The sequence below is a fragment of the Phascolarctos cinereus genome, unplaced genomic scaffold, assembly GCF_003287225.1.
Source record: "Phascolarctos cinereus isolate Bilbo 61053 unplaced genomic scaffold, phaCin_HiC Scaffold_4;HRSCAF=312, whole genome shotgun sequence".
In the NCBI taxonomy this organism is placed as follows: Eukaryota; Metazoa; Chordata; class Mammalia; order Diprotodontia; family Phascolarctidae; genus Phascolarctos; species Phascolarctos cinereus.
In genome coordinates this window covers 87913047-87930764 of record NW_027555847.1, presented here as the reverse complement: position 1 = coordinate 87930764, position 17718 = coordinate 87913047, and the positions used below count along the sequence as shown (strand labels likewise).

Below are 17718 nucleotides of genomic sequence, written 5' to 3'. Positions count from 1 at the left end.
TTTACACTAATGTCAGAGACCTGTGAGGACATTCTAAGGAAATTGCTAGTTCTAGACCAAAAAAAACCCCCAAAAAACCTTATTTAGGTCATTGTGACTGAAATAGAAAGTAAATAATATTGGCAACCATCATCACAACCATAAGACCTTTGCCTGGAACAATCTAAAGGAAGGCTGTGCACTAAGTCCAGAAGGCTATCATTGTTAACTTTAATTTTGGCTATATTTTAAAAATAACCCTTTTATTTTGCTGGTAGGCATGTTTTTGCTTTCTTACTTTCTGGAAGTCAACTGAACTTAAAAGGTCTTTCTAGCTCCTAAGAAAGCTTAAATAGATTCATTATTTTGGCTGTTTATTAAAGAACATACCACTAACTTTCACACCCTACTTTTACTTTGTACAGCAAACTAGTTGCAATTAACCATGTGTCTCAAAACATGATGCTTATTTACTATTGTAAAAATGTCTGGAATGGTCCTATATGAAATTAAGACAAAACACACAGAGCAAGCTGCTTTGTTTTCTATTTACTATCAAATGTCTACTGTAAATACAAGTACATAAAGCTTTTACTTAATGTTATAGTACCATGGACTGAATGTGCATAAAATTTTTGAACAGTAATCAATAACTTCAACTAAATTGCTACTTAGAAACCTTAAATGCCTTCTTATCTCAAGAACACTTAACACAAAATGTGTCCAGAACAGAAGAGCCTGAGAGTTACTAATCTGTAAGAGAGACACAAACATGCTTATTCAGTTTTAAACAACAAAGTCAAGAAGCACAAAACTAAAATTATCACAATTACTGAGTTGTAAAGAACCATGTGCACACACAGGAGAACTTTAAGAAAACAGATGTGGCCAGACATATGTAAAGGGGGTAGGTAGATTGGGGCAATCTGGTAAATAATAGCTCAAGACAGAACTGGAAAAATAACCTTCAGTAGACTTTTAAAAAATCTAAGAATCTGTGGGTGATTTTAAAAAACAGAAAATTTTTATTTGTTGTTTATCTGTTCTTAGTGATCTTGGTGATAAACACAATGAAGGAAGGAATATGTCTTATTAATCTTAGTCTCTCTTCCAGGTCTAAAATAGTACACATTGTACATAACATGCATTTCATAAATATCTGAATAGTAAAAATAACTAAGGTCAAAAATGTGAAATCTGAGAAGCTTATTATAGGGCAAAAGCCCCCCAAACTAGGCCACAATTCTGATGAGGTTAAAATATAATTTCATCCTAAATTTAACTGGAGATTAACGTTGATCTCTGATTTGAACCTCAGTTTCCCTATCTATAAATAAGGTTGTATTACTGTCTAACTTGAGCTAGTCACTTAATCTCTCTGGGCCTATGTTTCCTCAACTGTAAAATGAACTAGCTGAACACTTAAGCCCCTTCCAGCCCTAAATCCATGATTTTAGGGTCCCTTCCAGATCTGAAACTGTGATTCTATGATTCTAAGCCCTACTATGATAAAACTAAAGTGGGGGGTAGCACTTGATACATCTCACCAAGTTGGTGGCTTAGATGTGGAGTCAAAGGACTTGAGAATGAATAATACTGGTTCTTCTACTTACTACTATGTAACCTTGGGTAATATACTTTAACTACTCAGGGCCTCAGTTTTATTCCATTTGTAAAATGAGGCAGGCAGACTAGATGACTTCTAAAGTCCCTTAGAGCTCTAAATGTATGATCCTATAAAATGCTAAGAAATCTTAGAGAATCTCTTCCATGGCTGTGTTTCCACCATACCTTCAGGAAGTAGGCAAGGATTCTCCTGTATATATCTTCCCTATAATTTATATCCAACCTCAAATGACAAGAAAAATTTGGCTACATTAAGCAGTTGTACTGGCAGGGAAGGTGGGATGGGTGGGAGGGGGAGGGAGAATTAAAAAAAAGAAAAAAAAACTTCTTACCCACCCATGGTCAGGAAATATGTTGCATAGGAAAACAATATGCTATACATAGTATTTGATTTTTCAAAATAAGTGTTCCTCTGTGGGTCAAGGAAAAAAATGAACAAAATAATGGATTAGACTACATACTAAGAAAACAGTCTCTGTTAAGATTCACATATAGAAGGAAAAAAAGATTTGGGAGAGAAAAATCTCTTAACTTACCTAGCTATAAAAGCATTTGAAAAAAATCTCTCAAGCTATTCTTGTGGACAAAAATACATAAATGTAGGCTAGACAACAGTACAATAAAAATGAATTAGAAATCAGGTGAAGAGTAGGATCCCAGGGTAAATACTTAATGGGTTCATATCAACTTGGAGGCTTTTAGAGTAGGGGGATTTGTCTTTTGCCTGGTGCATTTTTACTGATGTCTTGGATAATAATGTACTTATTATCAAATTTACACATGACACAAAACCACAAAGTGTAGCACACTGGGAAAAATTGAATAGGTATGTAGGTAAAATCTAATACATGGGTTAAAAAATTTAAATTCACAAGTACAAAATGGGGTAATTAGTTTGTCTGAAAACAAAAAACCATGGTTTTTAGCAGACAGCAAGTTCAATAAATCAAGAGTGTAATACAGCAGCGAAAAAAGCCAATGTGATCTCAGGTTGCATTAAAAAAAGGCAGTTTCAGAACTAAGCAAATGACAGTATCATTGTACTGACCCTGGCCAGACTATACCTGGAGAATAGTACCACATCCAATTCTATGCATCATATTTTAAGAAGGAATTGAAAGCTAGAAAGTTTCCTGAGGAGGACAGTAAGGACTTCAAGAATATACCCAAGAAAGAGGGGATGTTTTTAGCCTGAAGGAGAAGGCTGTGGGTGAAGGGATGCACCCACGATAGCTGTCTTCAAGGAGGTGAAAAGTTGTCATGAAGACAACATATTAGATTTAGAAGCCAGGATGGAACTTGTAAATAGGCAGATGTAGATCTAATGTAATCAATAAACAAGAACTCATTCAGTCTGGCCTTCTCTGTTCTAGGTACTGGAGACACAAATACCAAGAATGAAATTAATCCCTACTCAGAAGCAGCTTAAGATATATAATAAAAACCTACCTAACAATTAAGGTCATCTCAAAATGGACTCCTTGGGTTCTTCTTCAACTGAGGTCTTCAAAAACTGGATGAATGCTTGCTGGGTATGATGTGAAGGGTATAGGTTGGACTAGAGAAGGGTTCTTAACTAGGGGTCCGTGGATTAAAAAAAATAACTTTGATAACTGTATTCTTATATATTTTATCTTATGCATTTAAAATCATTACTTTTGAGAAGAGGTCTACAGGCTTCACCAGACTGCCAAAGGGTTCATGACATAAAAAAAGGTGAATTAGAATCTTTGCACAGAGTGTTGCATTGAGACTTCTGAGAGCCCCAGTCTGTGACTTCTTAGTGGAAGGGTTTATTAACCTCCTAGGTCTGATAAGCACATGCCTATTTCCATGACTGATGTAAAAACCAGAGCTGCTAGAAGAGTCAAAAGGTCAATCACTCTATATGCACAAGGCTCATCTGATTATTACCAAATAAATACTTCAGATATGGGTCCCAGGCCAATGCAGTTATCTTTAGTCCTGAGAAATGACCAATTCAGTATTAAGCACTCCAGCTGGGCATCTGTTTACTCTCTAGCAGGTACAGAGGTTGGGATTGCAGCAGCATCATCTACTACCAAGTCACTTAATGTTATTAAGTCTCAGTTGCCTCATCTACAAGGTGGGGAGAAGATGATTTGTACTACCTAACAGATTAGTGCTTTCCTCACAGAAAATCTCGAGGTAGTAGAAATATTATCCCCAGTTCACTGATGAAGAAACAGACTCAGAGGTGAGATGAGTCGCCCAAGGACACACAACTAATACGAGGTACCCAGAACTATCACCCAGGTCTTCTGACATCAAATGCAGTACTCTTTTCTACTTGCCCACAATAAAGCAGCATGGTTCAGTGGGAAGAACATTCACTACAGTCAGAGAAATGGTTTCGAACTCCACCTCTGATGCCATCTGCGTGGCCAGCCCCTGTCTCTCTCCTGAGCTCTAGTCCCACATCAAACCAAATGCTGCAGAGGCATCATAAACACAGTATGTCCAAAATAGAATTTTCGATCTTCCCCCCCAAATCCATCCCTCTTCTAAACTTTCCAATTTTGTTCTCCCTCTCTCTCTCCAATTAGTTGCCAGGTCCTGATACTATATCTACATCCCTCATAGCTTAGCCTTTCTACTCACACAACCACCTCCTTGGCTCGTCACTACCCAGACTATTGCAACGTCCTTCTAACTGGTCTCCCTTTTTCAAGTCTTCTTTCTTGCTTGGGATGTACTTCCCCTCCTCACCTTGGCTTCTTCCTTCAAGATGAAGCTCAAGAACCACTTTGAAGGCTTTTGGTTCTACCCAACTGCCAGCACTCTCTCTCCTCAAGTATATCTTGCACTTATTTTGCATCTACTTCTGAGTAGGAATTGTTTAATTCTTTATATTGTGTCTCCCCACAAACCTGCAAAGTGTTTGGCGTATAGCAAGCGCTCAATAAATGCTTCTTGATAAGTTCAGTGACCTTGAGCCAGTCACTTAACTTCCTTGGGTCTCAATTTCTCTATTTGTAAAATGAGGGGTCTGGACTAGGTGGCCTCTGGGGTCCCTTCCATCTCTACATTTCGGAATTTTTAATTATACGCCATAACTGAGCTGGTCCTCCTAAAATACTCAGTACTGGGACCATAAGCTTGAATTCACTAGCCCAAACCTGTGAAGAATAAATGTTTGAGCCGAATCCGGGACCTTGTTGACTCTGGATATGGATAGCCGTTGCACTTATTACACTTGACTCTGTCATGCTGCCATCCAGATTCAGAGAGCAAAGAGAAGGCTTTGACAATTCTTTGGAATCTGAAGAACTGTGATTTCCATTTGGCAACTGAATTCTGCAGATTCTTAGGAATTATAGACCATTAATACTAGAAAGAGTACTGTAGGTCTAGGAAATCTGAGACCTGGGCTCTAATCCAAATTTTGCTACTCTGTGACCATGAGCAATTCAATTTAACAAATATCTTTTAAGCTCCTACTATGTGCACAGGAGCTAAGAAAAAAGAAACATGAGAAAGTTAAAGGAGCTTATACTCTACTGGAGGAAACACATAAAAAGGTTTTACAAAGATGTGTGAAGGGAAAGAAAACTATCAATTATAGGTTAATCAGAAAGGCTTCCCATAGTAGGTAGTACCAGAATTTAGCCTTAAAGGAAGCCAAGAGTGGTAAGAGGTAGATATTAGAAGTGTATTTTATGTATGAGGACAACCCAAAAAACCAGGGAGGTTGAATATGGAATGCAGAGTTCAACAGCAAGACAGTTTAGCTGGAATGCTGCTTGCTCCCTTTTCCATTCCCCTTCTGCCTCTATTTCTTCATCTGTAAAATGAAGTCAGACTAGATAATTTTGTCTCTTCAAAACCAAAAATTATATGAAAACTTGAGCCAGTGACTCTATTCATACCTCCTCCCCCTTCTACATAACCTACATGTGGGAACAGAAAGAAAAAAAAATTCAAGGTAAACTTTATTTTTTTATAAAGGACTGTGCTACTAAAAAAAAAGTCACTGGACAGAGGGTGGTAGATACATTTTAAAGTAATGACCCTCAGAGATGGACTTTATAAGGAAAAATGATCTTGAAATAGCTTGTTACCAAATTAGTAAATTTAGTTCAAGTTATCAATAACATTTTAACAGCAGTCAATACAGCATTTATTAAGATCCTACTATGTATTTGTTAGGCATTGTGCTTGAAAACTGTATTCCTGCAATTATAAAATGTGGCCATTTCTACATAAAGAAAGAATACGCACATGGGTTGAAGAAATGCATATGCTAAAATATCAGGCTCCAGGTTGTGTCTCAAATTGTCAACATAACAATAACTTTCAAAATTAAAATTCTAACCACATCAGAAATAGCTACATAAAACGCTGATTTTAAAAGGCCCTGTGATAGGGGCAGTTAGGTGGTGCAGTGGATAGAGCTCCGGCCTTGGAGTCAGGAGGACCTAAGTTCAAATCCGGCCTCAGACACTTGTCACTTACTGTGTGACCCTGGCAAAAACAAAAGGCCATGATTAAGGGCAAAATGTACGAAAAGGTTTAATCAAAGTTTCAAAAATAATGCCTGTTACAACGTCATACAGCTAAAATCAAACATTTACTCAAGCACCTATGTGCAAGATTCCAAGTAGTAGGTTGGAAACTGGTGGGGAGAATTCCTCATTTTCTTCCCTTCTCCCTCCCTTAAAGGAGGGCATGGTATTAATTTGAGAGAGTCCAGTAGTTATAATACTTTATTTGCAAAGAATACCTTTAGAGTACGAAAAGTGTTAAAGAGAATTAAAGCAGTAAGTTTTTGACCCAGTTAAAATTTAGGACTATCAGATGGCTCTGATTTAAAGTACCATCTGAAATGGGAAACTATCACTCCACTTTAATCCAACAAAGTCTTTGAAATAATAAAAGCGGTTTTTACAGGGAAAAACCCTATGGATAATTTTTTTTGCTTTAGGATTAGTTCTCTAATTTCAATCCAAAAGGAATGTTGGAGCAGATTAATGAATAATGGGATTAGTATATAAAATAAGTTTGTAATCACAGCAAAAACAAGTAAGCATAAAGAAAACTGGAAGGTATCTGATAAAAGTGGCTGGCCGTTTCCTTCTGTTCACGGGTTACTGTATTTAAAACCAAAATTAACAGAATGAATGCATTTTATTATGAAGGGCCTATATAAACCATGTCTTACATTGGGATTTCAAGGAACTATTTTCAAACTCCAATCTATACCTTCCACTAAATTACACAGGATCTACGCCAAGGCAGAACTCCCGTCTCGTTTCCTGCCCCCACTGTCCGTCCCCCGCCCACCGGCCCCAGCGGCAAGCACACCAGAAGGTGCTCACGAAGCAAAAGCCAATCTGCAGAAGCCTCCTTGAGGCAAGGTCCACCTCACTACCTGCTCTCTGTAGAAATCCCGCAGCCTAGGTGGGTTCTGAAGGAAAGCAAGTTTCTGGAGGGGACCACGCTCGGGGAAGACCTATCAACTTTAAGGACAGTCTGGGGAAGCTGGTTAAAAAAAAAAAAGCCGTGGGACTAAAGGAGCCCCTAAGAAGCGCCCCCCTCCCACGCGGACCCCCCGGAGCGCCTTCCCCAGCCGGGCTCCGCCTTTCTGCGTGAAGCAGGCCGGAGGCTGGGTCCCTTCGGTTCGGTGCGAGGTGGTACGGGGCTGGGCCGGCCGGCGCCAAGGAGCGCTTCGGTCGGGGCCAGCCGTGTAACAGGTAGGAAAACAACCAAGAGGCGGTGTGAGGAAGTGCCTCAAGAGGAAGGAAGGCAGGAAGGAAGGGAGAAAGGGAGGGAGGAGGAGAGGCTTGAACCAGGCCGTGGCCTACGGGCAGGGAGACGGAGTCCAGGAGGCGAGTGAGCGTACAGACGCTCCGGACTCGGGGCTGGCCGAGGGCCGGCGCGGGGACGGGGGGAGCCGCCGCCTCTCCCCCAGACACCAGGCGGGGGAGAAAGAGGGGGAGCTCGCCTCGGCTCCCACCAAGCCCGCAGCGCAGACAGCCCCACGCCCATTCCGTGGCCGGGCACCGAGTGCGGAACTCGGGGGCCCGGGCGTGGGCAGCGGCGGCGGGGTGCGGCCCCGGGCTCTCCGGGACACACACACCCCCCAACCCCGGGGCGGGGGCGAGGCGGAGGAGTTTGAGAGAAGCAGCAGGTGGGGCCCGAGTCGCGGAGAGACGCCCGGGGGGCTGCCGGCTCAGCAAGCGGCCAAGTCCCGGGACGGGAGGCGAGCAGCGGGGCGGGCGGGCGAGCATGCGGGGGCCGCTGGGCGAGGAAGGCCCAGGGAGGCGCCGGCACCTCGGATTGGGGGGCCGGGGAAGGGAGGGAAGGAGGAAGACCCCGGGAGGGGACGCCCCCGCCGTTGGGCGGTCTCTTACCTCAGGCGGTTCTCGGGTCCCTCCGCGCCGGGCAAGCTACTCCGCGAGCCGCGCGTCCTAGGACTTAGGCAGTTTCTACACAAGAAACCGGCGGGCAGGCAGGCGGGGAGCGGGAGCGCGGGCGGGCGGCGGCGGTGGCGGCGGCGGCGACGGTGGCGGCTGGAGGGCGGGTCGCAACGTGCGCGCTCCCGAGCCCAGGACGGGTTCGAGCCGTGGCTAGCCGCGGTCACGCTGTCAGAGCCCGGCCCCTAGGCAACGATTGCTCCAAATCACGTAACCTCCTGAAGAGGACGCCGTTTAGCCAATCACAAACGCCGCGCTGGGCATCACGGGAGCCACAGGGCTATAAAAGACCCGGTTACTATTTTGTGCTCCCGAGTCACCCACTCTATAGGTAGCTTGGGGGTGGTGGTGGTGTTTAGCAATTGTGTGCGCGTGCGTGTTTTCGTGTCATCCGTTCTACTCCACCTTTAACTGCCACCTCTTTGCGCATGCGTTATGCCTTTTCCTTTTCGTGCTGGGATGATAGGGGCTGCTTAAGCCGTCTGATATTTCAGCCGTGCCCTCCAGAAAACACGGCGCCTGCGCAGTAGCCGCTGCAGTAACCGCCTCCGGGGCAAGGTGGGTGAGCGTGAAGTTGATTAGCATGGCGGCTGAATCAGGGTCTGAGCCGGGCTGGGAAGCCCTGCCCACGGCCGTCCTGGGCGCACTGAGCACACTGAGCAGCGAGTTCCTGCGCGAGTGGGAGGCGCAGGACATGCGTGTGACCTCTTCAAGCTGCTGCTCTTATGGCTGGTGCTGAGCCTCCTGGGGATCCAGCTGGCCTGGGGGGTGTACGGAAGCACCGTGACTGGCCTGTATCACCGCCCGTCCTCGGGTGAGCCGCCCCTCCCCTGCAGCCCTCGCTCCTCCGGCCCTACGGCCTGTCTGACTGTGCCACAGAAATCGCGCCCCCCCCCGCCTGTACCACTCCGGGGGGGGGGCATGCTGTACGAAGTTCCCTGGTAGTTCCCCCCCACCTCCCCAGGCCTCGGCCTGTACCACTACTCATCCATCCTGGCGGGCCCGTGCCGGGACCCTCTCCTGCCTCGGTACCCTCTCCTGCCTCGGTACCAAGTGGCAGCAGTGCTAGTTGTCTCTAAAGTCCATCCACTCACCCTGGGGATGCCCCCTCAGCAGGGGATGAGGCTAGGCCACCTTTCCTGAAGTTCCAGATCTCAGTTAGTTGGACAGCCCTGAATGCCCTTCTGACCACTGTTGGCTGGGGCCAGGGGTCCAAATGCTAAATCTTCCAATCAATCAGCCAGCATTTTTTAAGCACCCATTATGTGCCAGGCTACAGCCCTGCCAGTGTTGCTATGGCAATGAGAAGACCTGGATTTCTCTCCCACCCTTTGGCTCTGGTCACACCAGCTTCCTCTGCCCTGAATGTTAATCCTGTTACCTCCTCTAGGTCTGGGAGGCCAGAATGGCTCCACTCCAGATGGTTCTTCCTTGTATCCTCCGTGGTAAGTGCCTCAGCCCAAGGTTTAGCCATAACCCCTCTTGCCCTTAACACCTTACATTTATATTCTATTTAACAGTTGACAAAGCACTTAGCCCTCAAGAATCCAGGTATGTATGTAGGTGATGTTACACACATTTCCCAGGTGGGATCATAGCTATACTCATAGCATCTTAGAGCTGGAAGCAGAGCTGTGTAGAGCATGGGACTTGGCCTTGGGAAAACTGGCTGCCAAACTTGTGGAATCCTAGACCTAGAGCTCAAAGGGACTTCTTGAGGTGACCTCATCTTTCCTTCTCAGAATTTGCAGCCTCACAAGAAGTAGATTTGCCTAGGCTTGCATAGATAGTAGCAGAGGGCTGGATTTGAACCCAGGTCTTTTTTCATGCTCTGTGATTGACTAGGCAACTGTCTTCCACTCTGAACCTTAGTTTCCTTATCTGTAAAATGTGAATGATACTTTTTGAAAATCTTTAAAGTTTAGCTGTAGAAATTCATGGAGTCATCTTAGTCTGATACCTGTGATTTTACAGGCAGGAAAACTGATACCTAGAGAAGGGAGGTGATCATTCAAGGCCTCACAGGGTGATTCAGTGGCAGAGCCAGGACTGGGACTCAATTCACCAACTATTTAAATTCAGTATCATTTCCACTATTCCATAAAAGTTCAGGATGTGTGACTGGGGAGGGGGCTGAGGAAGAGGATGGTAGAAACAGGCGAAGCTGCCTTCCTTTGGTTATCATAGGCCCTTAGAGCTAGATCTGGAAGGGCCCTCAGAGACTGGATTCAAGCTGCTAAAAGTCTCAGCCCCAGGCTAAATATGCAGACAGCTCAGCATTTCAGTCTTAGCCCCCGTCTCCCGTGTTCCCTTCGCATAATCTCGGTGTGTTAGCTTTGGCTCTTCTTTCTTCCTCCCTTTTCATATCTGGTCAGTTACCAGGTCCTGTCAACTCCACCTCCACAGCTTTGCCCTTGGAGGCTCTTTATTCCTGCTGGCACTACCCTAGCTTATGCCTTCACCTCCAGTTTCGGGCGTCTCCTTATTATTGGACCTCTTTATTATAAGACCTCTTCCTTCTCTCCTTATCCTCCCCCTTCAACCTACCTTTCATACCTTTGTCAGAGTAGTATTTCTTATATTTTTATCAGGTCATATAAGTCATCTGATCATAAAGACTTCAATGGCTGACTAACATTTGAGCATTCAAAGCCCTTTGTAACCTGGCACCGCTTTGCTTACTTTTCCAGTTTTATCTCATGTTACTCCCCAGCCACGCTGAGTAACCCCCTACACCCTGAAAGCACTGGGTGCTCTCAGCACTCCTTGCCTTTACTCAAGTATATGCTATGCCTAGAATATATATATCTTTCCACTTTGCCCTCATTTTTTTTTTATTGCTTTATTGATTTTTAACCTTGCTGTCATTTCCCAGTATTCCTCCCTCAATAAAACCCTACCATGTGACAAAGTAGTGTGGGTAAACAAAACAGACAGGCATGTTGACCATATCTAACAACCTCCTTCCATAACTATGTCCACTACCTGTCTGCCAGGAATGGGGAGGAGTGTTTCACCCCAGTCCTCTGGAGCTAGGATTGGTCACTGCATTGAGCAGAGTTCTGGCAGCTTTCAGTACATAGCGTGGTGGTCACTGTCCACTGTTCTCTTGGCTTTGCTTGCTTCACTCTGCCTCAGTTTTTACATATCTTTCTAAATTTCTCTGAATTCTTCCTATTTGCCATTCCTTATGGCACAATAGTATTCCATTATATTTGTGTATTACATTTTGTTCAGCCATTAAAAGTACACAGAGGAGAGGCAGAATGATTTCATCTGATCTGTTCCACTGGGCAGGTGAGTTCTGCAGCTCTGAATCTCATAGAAAAGGCCATCAGTGACACTATTTTGACAAATTGATTACATAGTTGACTTTTCCTTTTCCCCCAAGGGTAACAGTAAATTAAGCTACTCTCTCAGTGATCCCAGTGTTATAGAACAGTTCAAGTTTTTGAAAAGCCACCGTTTTTTCGTATTCATATTTTATTTTATGTATTTATTTGTTTGTTTGTTATTTTTGTGGGGCATTTGGGGTTAAGTGACTTGCCCAGGATCACACAGCTAGTGAGTATCATGTGTCTGAGGCCAGATTTGAACTCAGGTCCTCCTGACTCCATCCACTGCCCCATGTAGCTCCTACTAGGGTAATCTCCTACCCATATTTTAAACCTCAGCCTACCCAAGTCCTGCCCCTACCTTCCTGATGTGTCTGTCTCTGCTCCTGTCCCCACCCCCCCACATACTTCCCCTGCCCAGTTGATTGGGAAGGTTGTAGTTTCTAAGACCAGAACAGCCGGGGCTCATGAAAGCATTCCTATGACAAGGCTTTGTGAAGGTGCTGAAATTTCAATTCATCAGATGTTTACTGACACTTGCTCTGTACAGAGCACTGTGCTGGGATGTGGAGAGGAGCCGTCATGGAATGCCCAGTATATTAGGAATGATGTGATCTATAACATGGGGGTGGGGGGTGGTATAGATCTTTTCTATGTCCCCTTCCCACTTTTATATGCTCCGTGAAGGTACTCAGCTGTTCTTTCTCATCTCTCTGTGCTGAGCACCCAACACAGTGCCTTGCACACAATAAGTGTTTTAATGTTTTTTAAAGTGGCTGAAATGAAAAATACTGGTTTAAGTTTCATAGCCCTTCATAAAAATCATGTGAAGTAGGTAATGTGGGTAAGGTATTGTTGTCCCCATATTGCAGATAAGAAAATTGAGGCACAGAGAAGTACAGTGATTTATTTGCCCAGGAGTGAAGATCTCAGACTGTGTCTCTTGGCCAGGGCTCTTTTCACTCTGCCACATTTCTTCTCCTGGTATATGATGGGTATATTAGCGCTAAGCAAGGTGCTGTGGGAAATTTGCCAGGGAGAAGGCCATTCTCAATTACAGAGGGCTTCTTAGAAGACATGGCATTTGAGGTAGACTTTAAAGGATGCCCACTCTGAAAACATATCCCAGAGAGCCGAGTCATAGACCACAGCACAAACCCCAACTGCTCTAGCAACGTTGTGTGTGTCTAGATTGGAGGAGTTGGGGGAGCCTTTTGGAATCATCCGTGGCCGCCTCCTAGCTGACTCACGTCAGCTCTTTGGTTCTCGATGGCTCTCTAAGAGAACCAGTTCAGACAAGAAACCTGCATGCTACTGGACTGGACATCATCTCCAGATGATGGTTTAAACATACAAATATAAAGTGCTACTCTCTTTACCTTGTTTCAGCAGGACTTAATCTAGCCCTGAGCAAAGGAGACAGTCTTCCTAGGAACAATTTTCCCAGTGCCATAGGGGTGACCATGACTCAACCATGTTCACCTGGGCCTCATTTCCTCACACTGTAAAGTGAAGAAGTTGGACCAGATAACACTGGAGGTCTGCCAGTTCTAGACCTGTGATCTCATGAATTTCTAGAGGTTCCCTATATCCCAGAAGAAAAAAACAAAAACTCTTTTGCCTGGCATTCAAGGCCCTCAGGAGCCTGAAGCCTCCTGGTCTAGCCATCCACATTTGATATTTCTCCTCTTCATACCCTGTGTGTGTGTATATATTTACACAGCTAGTGAGTGTTATATGTCTAAAGCCGGATTTGAACTCAGGTCCTCCTGACTACAGAGCTGGTGCTCTATCCACTGTGCCACCTAGCTGCCCCTGTACCCTCTGTATACCAGCCAGCCTTGGGACCCAGCCCTCTTGACTTAGTGTCTATTTATACTATTTTTATCTGTGAGAGGAATGAAAGTTTTTACAACTCATTCCAGAGTAACTGGAAAGAGCCAGTGAATCTGGTTGTGTGGAGCAGGTGTTTCTGCTCACATACTTAAATAACATTACTCCCTTAATGTATATAAACAAAGACTATGGGCATTTGGGCACTGAATATATCCAAGCTGAATTAAGTCTAGAAATAGACCTCTCCTTGGCAACATTTTTGATGCAAGTACCTGTGATGCCCAAGTTTCAGTGATAGGTGCTCAAGTCTTCAAATGAATCTATACTTGAAAAAAAGAAAATAATTTCTTGGGACTCTGGATTAATAACTTAAATGTAGAAACATTCCCTAGTCCTTCTGAACCTAGCAGACCTGCCAATTTGTTGGAATTTAGGTTGGAAATTATAATGAAACAAGGCCAGCTGAAATACTTTCCTCCCCTATTCTTTCATTTGGCCCTAGTGAACAGAGTAAGTACCCATTAGTGGGAACTGAATCTTATAATTGGAAGGTGTCTCATAGGACATCTATAATCCAATCCCTGACTGAAGAAATTCTGTGATGAGGAATCTTTTCTCCCAAGACATTCCATTTCACTTTTGGTAGAGTTAAATTTTGTTACTCCTAACTAACTACTACTAATACAGCACTACGTGGCCTGTCTGTCCCATGTCATATTTTGCGTGGTAGATGTTTACCATAATCTAATTCTTGCTGAAGTCGATGGGGTATTTATACAATTCTAGAGTATTAGAACTGAAACAGGAATCCCCTTTGGGACTCAGAATCACAACATATTAGGGCTGGAAGGTGATCTCAGAGATCATCTAGTATAATGGAACCTGCAGTAGAATGAGTATTGGTTTTACAATTGGCAGGAACTGGTTTCAAATCACAGTTCTGCTATTGATCATGTGACCTTGGGTAAGTCCCAAGGCCTCTGATTGCTCATTTATAAAATGAGAGTGACAGGAGGGAGAAGGCTCTCTTAGGTGTTTTAGAGCTTTAAATCGTGTCTGAGGCTGAAAGCAGGCAGAGTGTGACTTAGTACAAGATGAATTATTCCTACAATTAGAGCTTTCTGCTGTAAATGGAAGGAGCTAAGGTTCTCAGGTTCCTGTTCCTGGGAGTCGTCAAGCAGAGATTGAAGATTGACTGTAGGAAATGTAGAACAGGGGAGGCCTGCTGGACACTGAGGATACAGAGACAAAAACCAAATGGCTCCTGCCCTGAAGGGGCTCACATTCTATTTCAAGAAATAGACAAGGCAGTAAGCTTGTCCCAATCTGAAATGGAATTGGAGCCCAGCTCTTAGAGACTTCCAGTCCTGGAAAGGGCTGAGATTCCTAAGTTTCAGGCAGAGCAGTCTCTTTCCTGGCCAGATTGCTACTATCATAGGTCAGAACCCAGGGAACACTTCTTTAAAATAAATAAAGTCTCCATAAAACCTTGCTTAACTTCATGGAGTGTGAGCTTCTGGTATCAGGGCAAATACTTTTAATATCCTCTGTTCCTGTGTCTGAGCTGAGCCAGTTAACTCATTGCAACCTATCTCTTAGGCAGTATGGAAACTATTAGATTGCAAGTTCCATGAGGGCAGGGATTATGTCTAATTAAATCTTTGTGCTGTCCCTCCCTACCATTTACCACAGAGCCGCACACAGATATTGCCTGGATATCAGAGAATATAGAGGCCTGGAATGGAACTTAGAGATTGGCTCTTCCAACTAAACCAAGGAAGTTATACAGTTTACCCAAGTTCATGTAGATACCAAGAAACAGCTAGAACTTGAACCCAGGACCTCTGATATCCTACTGATTGGGGAATAGGAAGGGGATGGTATTTGTTTGCTGGAAGTGCCAGGCAACCATGATGTTTTATGTGGGAATGATATATCTATTTTCTCTTCCCAATTCTTTCAGGGAAACTTCAGAAAACGAATCAATCAAAACCCATCGTGAATGAGGGAAGAAGGTTTCGCAGGCCTGACTTTCCTGCTGCCTCTGCACCAGCAGCCTGTCTCTGTTGGATTCCTATCTGCCAAGGGTCCCAGTGACACTTAGCAGTTGGGGTTTGTTTCTGGGGAGATACCATTCAAGGGAATGGTGTGGGTTTGAGGAAAGCAGAGGAAACAATACTGGAGTCACATCCCAGAAAGTCTCATCACTTCCTCCCCCCGTTTTCCTTTCTAGAGATACTTTCCCCTACTGGGGAAAGGACGGGCCCTGAGACACCCAACCCTAGTGGAAGCATGGCCTGCCTGACATCTTCTTGCTAGCCTTCTCTCCCTTGTGGCCACCAGTTGTGGTCCCTTGACAGCTGACACCTTGGGGCAACCCATGCCTGGAATGGTTCCAGGAGGTGGTGGAAAGAAGGATCCTCAGCCTTGCTTTCCTTTTCCAGTTAAGTCCTTTTCAATAAGGCTGAGACTTACAGCCAGCACTGTCACAGTGGGGTGCTACCATTATGAGGTAGCTTTGGATAAAAAACATTTCTGCTGTGCAGGCCTGTGGTGAGTTCTCTAGTAGATCTCATTCTTGAAGGGGAAAAAAAGTCCTGTGACCACCTAATTCCTCCCACCTTCCAGGACGCCTTTGGGGAAGAGACTTGCCCAGGGCACGAGTAACCTCCAATTCCAGCCTTGCTGAAACCCTTCTGGGGCCAGCCTGGGTCTGAGAAGTGAGACAGGACTAGACTGGAACAGTTTCACTGACTTAGACGGGCATGCTCCTAATCCACTTACACATACTGCATTATCTTCCACCTGGGGCTATACTTACAGCTTCCCCACATAGGGGCAATTGACTTCACAAACGCATCCAGGGTATGGGCCTAGAACTAGAGTAAGACTTAAGCTCTGATGGTTGTATTCCTGATGCTTGACAACAGATCAGATTGGACTCTTCAGCAAGTGCAGAATGACTTTTTTTTTTTTTGGGCGAGGTAATTGGGGTTAAGTGACTTGCCCAAGGTCACACAGCTAGTAAGTGTCAAGTGTCTGGTCTGAGATTTGAACTCAGGTCCTCCTGACCCCAGGGCCAGCGTTCTATCCACCTAGCAGCCCCATGACTGTCTTTCTGATGGAATTTTCTTCATTCCCTCCTGCTGTCGTAGTCTGGGAAAACTAAAAAAGAGACAAAAGATGTGTAGGACCACAGCCAGCCTGTGGCCTGAAAGTCGACCATTTCTTTAGCTGCTCTCAGCTCTTCCACATACCCAAAGGGCCTTTGAAGGGAATAGGCTACAATACCCCATGCTCTTAAGTAGTACTGGTTTAATGTAGCCAAAGGATTTAGCAGCAAGAGGCTGGGCAAGGCCAGCACTAGCTTGCAGGAAAGATGTTTTTCTCCAGGGCCTCATTGCTCACTAGGCAGTGCTACCTCTTCACAGCATGAAGCTTTGAGCAATAAGTGTTCTTACCTGTAAGTTGCATATTTTGGAGCCTCATCCTGGGGGAGGGAGGGGGATATGAGAAAAGGCCCACTGAAACATGATTTCTCATTTGTTATTAAAACTTGACAGGCCAGCCATCGGCTACCTCATTTCTCCCCTACTATGGCTTCTATATCTTTGCCTTTTACCCTTCTCCACTGAATCAGTGGTACAAACTAATAAAAGCTTATGTTGTGACACTTTTTCTAAATGGTCTCTACTAATTCATCTTTAAAGTGTGTTGGGAGAAGATTGTATTTGACCAATCCACATCTCTTCTAGATTACCTTTTGACTCACTGCATCTGTCTGCCTACCTTTAATCTTGCCCCTTGATATTTAAACAAAACAATACTTGTGGGTCTTAACGTGAAGTTGTGTCCATCATATTGCATCATTCAGAATAGGAAAACGATCTTTCCAAATGACTGTAAGTGAAAAGAGTTTTCAGGGATAAGTCAGTGGCCTGAAAGACCAGCTGTACCTGCTTAAACTCAGCTGACACCCCACTAGGATGTGGGCACAGTTTGGAACAGAGAAGCCTGATGCATTCATGACAAAGAGGTCCTTCTGGGGATGATTTTACCTTCTACCCATAAGCTATCTTTAATACAACTGGCAGAACAGCTACTTTGTACTACCTTGAGGAAAGAAAATCATGAGTTGCACCTTGGGCATGGGTGCAGTTTTACCATGGACAAACTGACCTCCAAGTCACTTCCCTCTTTCTTGCTGGGCCTCTTATTCCAATAAAATGCAAGGAGTGAACTGGATGGGCCAACAAGCTTTCCATTTTACAGCTAGAATCATTCTACAATTCCTGCCTCCTACCTTGCTGGCTGTTTAGAGTATCTTAACAAACTTTTGGTCTGAACATAAGTGTTCAGATTAAGACTCAACTGGGAGTGCATAGACCCCAACTTGGAAAGGAGACAGGCCTGACTAACCCTGGACGACAAACTCTGATGGGCATGTCACCTGCTACCATCCCCACCTTGTGTTCACTTAAGGAAATACAGCCTCAGAGGTAAGA

General features: G+C 44.5%; 2 protein-coding genes across 2 annotated transcripts in view; one reads left to right on the top strand and one right to left on the bottom strand.

Moving 5' to 3' along the window:
- RHOA (ras homolog family member A) overlaps positions 1–8116 on the bottom strand; it is a 74540-nt gene extending 66424 nt beyond the window's left edge. The window contains exon 1 of the mRNA XM_020998957.2: positions 7980–8116. The gene's annotated coding sequence lies outside the window, so the exon portion shown is untranslated. The remainder of the gene's footprint in view (positions 1–7979) is intronic.
- A 171-nt stretch (positions 8117–8287) lies between these two features.
- On the top strand, positions 8288–16886 carry TCTA (T cell leukemia translocation altered). The gene is given in 4 exon segments (XM_020998958.2): positions 8288–8746; positions 8749–8856; positions 9433–9487; positions 15177–16886. Coding segments are annotated over 4 exon segments (327 nt in total). The 5' UTR covers positions 8288–8625; the 3' UTR covers positions 15220–16886.
- Positions 16887–17718: the final 832 nt, after the last annotated feature.